The 7955-nt window shown below is 41.7% G+C and overlaps 1 protein-coding gene across 1 annotated transcript; it reads right to left on the bottom strand.

Moving 5' to 3' along the window:
- Nucleotides 1-492: 492 nt before the first annotated feature.
- Nucleotides 493-7749, bottom strand: LOC120019324 (hydroperoxide isomerase ALOXE3-like). The gene is made up of 14 exons (XM_038962621.1): nt 7603-7749; nt 4510-4642; nt 4252-4333; nt 3999-4121; nt 3570-3673; nt 3284-3456; nt 2663-2806; nt 2194-2397; nt 1945-2031; nt 1688-1854; nt 1405-1526; nt 1202-1302; nt 860-1030; nt 493-672 (listed from the first exon to the last, which is right to left on the bottom strand). The coding sequence occupies exons 1-14, from the start codon at nt 7747-7749 to the stop codon at nt 493-495; spliced, it is 1938 nt and encodes a 645-aa protein (XP_038818549.1).
- Nucleotides 7750-7955: the final 206 nt, after the last annotated feature.

Here is a 7955-nt window from a genome sequence, read left to right as displayed (position 1 = left end):
AGCTTAACCAAGTTTAATTCTTCCCAGAGGATCAATACAGCTGCATTAGACAAAAACATTTTCACACAAGCACTGATATTTAACCCTTCCTCCTGGGCTGAGTCTCCTCCTACACATCTGTACAAACATTGTATTTTTACTGTTAGGCAGGACACTATGTGATAAACTTGTATTTCTCCCTTAAAGTGACCTGACCTGACCTCGACCCCCCTTCATCACTAATCCATGGCTCTCTCCCCTTATCAATGCCTGCCACATGTGATCGCTTCCCTGCACTCAATATTTCAATAGGATACCTGATATAATGTTTACGTTATACATTAACCTCTCTCCCTCAGTGACATGAATAAGTATATTTCATTTTCTCAGAACCCAACAGTACAATATGTTAATAATTTGTTTAAGTAAACAGTAATCATTTGAATACCCTGTTCAGTGCAGTTGTACATTCAATTTGCCCAGCAGGTTGCAATGATATGGGCATAAGCTCAATCATATGGATACACTATTCTCCATCTCGGCAGGGTTCAGGTAGTTATAGGGTAGTGTAAGTGTGGCATTCCTCTTAATGATTGATCGACTGAGGTAGGACAACTTTGCTTGGAACTGCTTAATAATCTGCATTGGGACAGCCTCATCAAAGTGTTGATCTGGGTATGTACCAAGGGGAATCTAAGGAAGACAGAACAAACATGATTTAAGTGACGTATATTTTAGATTAGAAGAAGTGAACAAATCAGACTCGTATTTATGAATGGGTTTGTCAAAAGCAACAGTGACTGCACCATACTAAAGACATGACTCTAAAAACATAGCGGATCTTGACTTACAAGATGAAACAATTAGGGGACAAACTCACTATGTCTGAGTATCTCTTGCTGAGCAGCCATGCGGAAGCCATGTTGTTGACAGTAGTGCTGATGTTTGGCAGTACTTCCAAAATGGTTTTCATGCTAGATCTCCCCTTCATGGTGGGAGGAGCTTTGCGCAGTAACAGGGGGTTGTTGGGTACCCAACCACCGTAGTCAAACTAGGAAAGAGAGACATCCTTGTATAAACCAATGGTCAGAAGGCAAAATAAGTAACTTTGAGTTTAAGTAACAAAGCTATATTAAAACAAAACATGAACTATGTGATTATAGCCTAAATTCACACTATAGTGTGTAGGTGGCTACTTTAATTGCTCTCTTCCTTAACTTACCTGCCCCATATTGAGGGCACAATGTTGAGCTGACACAGTGAAGATAATCATGGTAATGAATTTGACAACTTCCTCCACTTTGTCAAATCGCTTAGGGATTCCTGTGGAGGCAACATCAGTGGATGAGAAGGATAGGTAATACAACACGTCACAACAGTGTAGCTTTCTTGGTTTTATTGACTGATACTTCATAAGTAAAGTACCTGACTTGTTGTTTCCAAGGAACCCATGGATGAAGATCTCGTTGATCCAGTCCTGAAGCTCAGAGTCCCTGGACACTTCACTGTCAGAGGAGTAGAAGTGCTCCACCATCCCCTGGACAAAGCTTCACATCACAACACATTTTTAATGGCATGTTCAGTAAACCAAGCTAGCTACTAACAGTATTGATATCAAGCTTCAGCCCATACTGTTGTGTTATTTAGAATAATAGAGAAGTGTTATTAAAACTTTGCCATTAGGGGTTATTCAAATAAATAGTGCAACCTGTTGATGATCTTCCACAGCTTCAGGCCGTCCTCCCTGTAGTAGAAGTTGGGGATGGACTCCAGTCCTCGTGCAACAATGTTCTCCGGCAGACAGAGGGAGCTGTAGGTGATTTCTGATTGTGCCCTTTTCATGAGTTCCCTCAACCCCTCCTGTCCCATAGCACCCTAAAGAAAGGAAAAGTTTACGTCAATACAGCACGCCAAGTGGTAAACATGGAATTGTATCGGCTGAATCAATGCATTTAAGGTACGTACATTTGCTAAGGGTCCATCAGGACTAAGCAGTCTTTTTCGCGCAAAAAGGTTGATCTGCAGGGTGTAACGGAAGTGGGGTATCAGCAACTATGCAGAAACAGAGGAGAAATAGAAAGAACAAAAGAAAAATAAGCAAAGAGAAGGTGAACAATTTGTTTCATGACTGAATTTACAGCTCAGGGATTATAACGTGCATTTTTTTGCTCTTCATTGTTTGGTGGGACCCCAGTCTGTGTCAGGTTGTCATACCTTGTGGAGAGGGTGTATGATAGGAAGGCTCCGGAAGGTTGCCATAGTGAAGGCCTCTGCCAGTAAATGAGTGCCCAGTAGATGGTAGCTGATCTGGTACTCGGAGAAATCTGCGTTCCTCACAAAGATCTTGGCTAGCAGCCAGTCGTGCTTCGAGTCGCTAGGCAGAAATATAGGGTTCTGCTGAGAGGGCTGCTGCTCCAGCTGTGAGATAATATATGCCATTTAGCAGACACTTTTATCCAAAGTGACTTACAGTCATGTGTGCATACATTTCACGTATGGGTGGCCCTGGGAATTGAACCCACAACCCTAGCGGTGCAAGCGCCATGCTCTACCAACTGAGCCATACAGGACCAAAACAGAGAAACCCAGAGGTCAGAAGTAATCATCACTTCTGAGGAACATATTTACTAAGCATTTGCAACATTGTAACTTCTGCCCCTGTTTCCAGGTATGTGTACTGTACCTGGATGGCGATAGGCAGCAGTTTGTCCTCTGGGTTCTTGTAGAACAGGCAGAGGGCAGCCGTGAGGGGCAATGGTTTACCATTGACCACCCGGGTTGGCACACCCTCAAGCCTCTTGTAGTCGCAAAGGAATATGTTTCCTTCCTGTAGGGAGGAAAGAAAACAGAGGTAAAGACTTTGTGGGAACATAGAATTTAAAGTACCCACTGGCCAAAAACTGGTTGAATAAATGTTGTTTCAACAAAAATATTCAGTGGGATGACACTGAACCAACGTGAAAAGTCATCAACATAGGCTATTTTTGTATTTTTTCACCCAACTTGCAACTTAAATCCAATGACATGGTGAAATTGTTTGTTGATTTCACATTAGTTGACAACTCAACCAAATGTAAATCAAAGGTAGAAGTTGAACTGACGTCTGTTCCCTGTGGGTAGTTAAGCAGTAGCTCATGCTATAACAGGACAAAGAAAAAAAAGAACGGATGTTCACGGATGATGTTACAAAAGGGTAGCATGTATAAAGTGAACAGAAGGGATCCAAGCACTGAACCTTAGGGAACATCACATCCCACTTCAGAGTTGCAAGAGAACTTACAATCTAACTGTTCATAATTCATACCTGCATCTCCATCGCCAGGGAACTCCCGTCCTTCAGGAAGGGCTGTACCATCTCATCTGTGACAGGGAAGTTGAGGGGAAGCGTTGTGCAGCGCTGGATCACATTGGGGTTGGATCCAATCAGAAACTGGGACCCGAAAAAGTCATCCTCCTTCCAGTGCTCAGAAACATATTCTAGAAGGGAGGAGTTTTTTTTTTATCCCTAATTTTTGTAGGAGTTACTTTTTACTGATATCTCAAAATGACCCTTATAGTTGATATACAATTCAATGGATCAGGTCTCTTACCTGAAATGGGTGTTCTATTTTTCCAGAAAACAGTTTTCATCATCTCCAGGTCTTTCCACTGCTCGGTGGAGTTCACCAGGCATTTCAGTTTGAGCTCAGCTATACTGGTAGGGGAAGATGGGAAGAGACAGGTTATAGGCCATGCTTATTCCCTCACAGTCATAGGAAAGGTTCTGTGCATCTGGATGAGCATCAGCGGTGGCACTTAAAATCAAAGGACAGGCTCATAGTAATGGCTGGAATGGAATGAATCAAACACATCAAACACCTGGTTTCCATGTGTTTGATACATTCCATTCACTACATTTCAGCCATTATTATGAGCTGTCCTCCCCTCACCAGCCTCCTCTGTCGAACATACAGTATGTTACACTGGTACTGTTGTGGGAATTTAAACTGCTTTAGGTGTGCCGTCTGCTTTGAACTTACGCTGCAGCTTTGGTGTAGATAAACTCTGACATTTTGGAGAAAGAAAATTGAACTTCAGAAGGGAGGGCTGAGACTTCAGTGGCGTTATTGATGTGGGTGACTCCCTCGGCATACACAAGCCACCTAATGGTGAGACAAGAAGACACACACACAATCAATCTAAAAGTGTTGTACAGACAAGTTGACTGACTGTTGTCTGCTGTGTGTTGAGCTGTAGACAGTCCTACAAAAAACAACTGGTAAAAACACTCACTGGAACAGTTTCTTGTGAAGCTCCAGCTCCTTTTTACGATGGTCCACCAGTAGAGGGAGCTCATCCTCAAAAATCTTCCTGGCTGTGAAGAGGAGAGGACAAGATGTATTACACACTTATAGTAGCAGCAGGATTATAAATAACATTATCTGAGTATCCTCAGAACAAATGTGAATCAGGACACACCTTTTCCTCCTCTCAGCTCCACAACTTCCCCTCTGGACACCCATCTGTAACAAGGGAAAAGGATTACGTCACCCTCGGGCGTCGTCACGACAACCTTGGAGCAGAACAACTCATTTTCCGGCAGGAACAGGTACTGCTCTTTCTCCAGCTTGACCAGGAGGAGGCGCCCCAGAGACGAGGGGTTGGTCACAGTGTAGGTCCCTGTCTGTAGAGAATGGAGAAGTACAGGGTGTTGAATAGCTAGCTACATGCTTGGGCTGAAGAGCAAGATCACATTCATTATGATTATCCCCTAAACATTAAATGGAATGTTTAGGGGGTAATGTACAGATAAGAACATATACAGGTAAGTTGACAGAAAGGATTTTAGGTGTATTTTTTAACAATCTGGACAAACGAATGTTCTTAAAAGGGAAACCAGTGAGCAGTGTAAACTGGTTCTGCTGGTCCTCAAAGATAAGCCATAGCACCTCAAGATAAGATCACTTCAAAATATCTATTCACATGTAAATATCCCTAGAATGTGCCCGGTGCTGACAGTAGCGCTGCCGCCCCAAAACAACACATTGCTCCTGGAGGCATAGGTTGAAACACAGACTGCACAACTTTCCATTCTATGTTCCATTCTTTCCATTCTATGTTCCATTCTTTCCATTATATGTTCCATTCTATGTTTCAGTCTGTTATATCTGGAGTATTTATCCTGTCTTATCCGGTGTCCTGTGTGAATTTAAGTAGGCTCTCTCTAATTCTATCTTTCTCTTTTTATTTCTTTCTTTCTTTCTCTCTCGGAGGACCTGAGCTTTAGGACCATGCCTCAGGACTACCTAGCATGATGACTCCTTGCTGTCCCCAGTCCACCTGGCCGTGCTGCTGCTCCAGTTTCAACTGTTCTGCCTGCGGCTATGGAACCCTGACCTATTCACCGGACGTGCTACCTGTCTCAGACCTGCTGTTTTCAACTCTCTTGAGACAGCAGGAGCGGTAGAAATACTCTCAATGATCGGCTATGAAAAGCCAACTGACATTTACTCCTGAGGTGCTGACCTGTTGCACCTTCGACAACTACTGTGATTATTATTATTTGACCATGCTGGTCATTTCTGAACATTTGAATATCTTGGCCATGTTCTGTTATAATCTCCACCCAGCACAGCCAGAAGAGGACTGGCCAACCCTCATAGCCTGGTTCCTCTCTAGGTTTCTTCCTAGGTTTTGGCCTTTCTAGGGAGTTTTTCCTAGCCACCGTGCTTCTACACCTGCATTGCTTGCTGTTTGGGGTTTTAGGCTGGGTTTCTGTACAGCACTTTGAAATATCAGCTGATGTAAGAAGGGCTATATAAATAAATTTGATTTGATTCTATGTTCCATTCTATGTTCCATTCTATTTTCCATTCTCTCCTCATCTCAATCATTTATCCACTGTATCGATAAAAAAAACAAAATATGTAAATATATATACAGTGCATTCGGAAAGTATTCAGACCCCATGACTTTTACACATTTTGTTGCGTTACAGCCTTATTCTAAAATGGATTAAATACAACATCTTGCTCATCAATCTACACACAATACCCCATAATGACAAAGCAAAAACAGGTTTTAAGAAATGTTTGCAGAAAAAACTTATTTACATCCACTACCCTTTTATTGCTCATTTAATCAGCACAACAGTTTTCAGCTGTGCTAACATAATTGCAAAAGGGTTTTCTAATGATCAATTAGCCTTTTAAAATGACCAACTTCGATTAGCTAACACAACGTGCCATTGGAACACAGGAGTGATGGTTGCTGATAATGGGCCTCTGTACGCCTATGTAGATATTCCAACTGTGCAACGGTGACTGCGCTTTTTTCGCGAATGCGCTTGTTAAATCGTCACTCGTTTGGCAAAGTAGGCTATGATTTCGATGATAAATTAACAGGCACCGCATTGATTATTTGCAACGCAGGACAAGCTAGTTAATCTAGTAATACCATCAACCATGTGTAGTTAACAAGTGATTATTTTAAGATTGATTGTTTTTATAAGATAAGTTTAATGCTAGCTAGCAACTTATCTTGGCTCCTTGCTGCACTCCCGTAACAGGTGGTCTCCTCGTGGAGTGCAACGTAATCGGCCATAATCTGCATCCAAAAAATGCAGATTACCGATTGTTATGAAAACTTGAAATCTGCCCTAATTAATCGGTCGACCTCTACTCCAGAGCGCTCAGGACCTTAGACTGGGGCGATGGTTCACCTTCCAACAGGACAACGACCCTAAGGACACAGCCAAGAAAACGCATGAGTGGCTTCGGGACAAGTCTCTGAATGTCCTTGAGTTGCCCAGCCAGAGCCCGGACTTGAACCCGATCGAACATCTCTGGAGAGACCTTAAAATAGCTGTGCAGCGACGCTACCCATCCAACCTGACAGAGTTTTTTAAAATGTATTTTTATTTTACCTTTATTTAACTAGGCAAGTCAGTTAAGAACAAATTCTTATTTTCAATGACAGCCTAGGAACAGTGGGTTAACTGCCTTGTTCAGGGGCAGAACGACAGATTTTTAGCTTGTCAGCTTGGGGATTTGATCTTGCAACCTTTCAGTTACTAGTCCAACACTCTAACCTGCTGCCCCAGCTTGAGAGGATTTGCAGAAAAGAAGGGGAGAAACTCCCCAAATACAGGTGTGCCAAGCTTGTAGCATCATACCCAATAAGACTCGAGGCTGTAATCGCTGACAAAGGTGCTTCAACAAAGTATTAAGTAAAGTGTCTGAATACTTATGTAAATAAGGTATTTGCAAAAAATTTCGCTTCATCATCATTTTCACTTAATCATCATTTAAAAAAATCAATTTTCGAATAAGGCTGTAACGTAATAAAATGTGGAAAACGTGACGGGGTCTGAATACTTTCAGAATGCACTGTATATACAGTACCAGTCAAACTTTGGACACACCTACTCATTCAAAGGTTTCTCTTTATTTTTACTATTTTCTACATTGTAGAATAATACTGAAGACAACAAAACTATGAAATAACACATATGGAATCATGTAGTTACCAAGAAAGTATTAAAGAAATCAAAATATATTTTATATTTGAGATTCTTCAAAGTAGCCACCTTTTGCCTTGATGACAGCTTTGCACACTCTTGGCATTAAAGAAGGTGTAACTTACCATCCCAGTCATGAAATCTAGGCCATAGTTGTCAAGGTTAGTGCGCTCACTTTCCCCCTCTGTTCCAATCAGTGTGACATAAATGTAGTCAGATGAGCCAGAGAATAGACCGTCCCCTGTAGTCACCTTTACTTTGTATTCAACCATGGTGAGCCAACGGGAAAACTGGAAAAGGCCAAAAAATACTTAACACAGACAAAGGGGTTCTATTGTTCAATGCAATAAACACTTTTTGCCAAACAATATAATCATTACAATATTTTCTGAGATACTGGAATTTGTGATTTTTGTTATAGAGTATACCACAAGCATTGTTTTCTAGATAATATCCAAATGAAGACGTTCTCGGAACC

The sequence above is a fragment of the Salvelinus namaycush genome, chromosome 24 (genome assembly GCF_016432855.1).
Source record: "Salvelinus namaycush isolate Seneca chromosome 24, SaNama_1.0, whole genome shotgun sequence".
NCBI lineage: Eukaryota > Metazoa > Chordata > Actinopteri > Salmoniformes > Salmonidae > Salvelinus > Salvelinus namaycush.
Note: the sequence above shows the minus strand (reverse complement) of the source record. Positions and strands in the feature narration are given on the sequence as shown.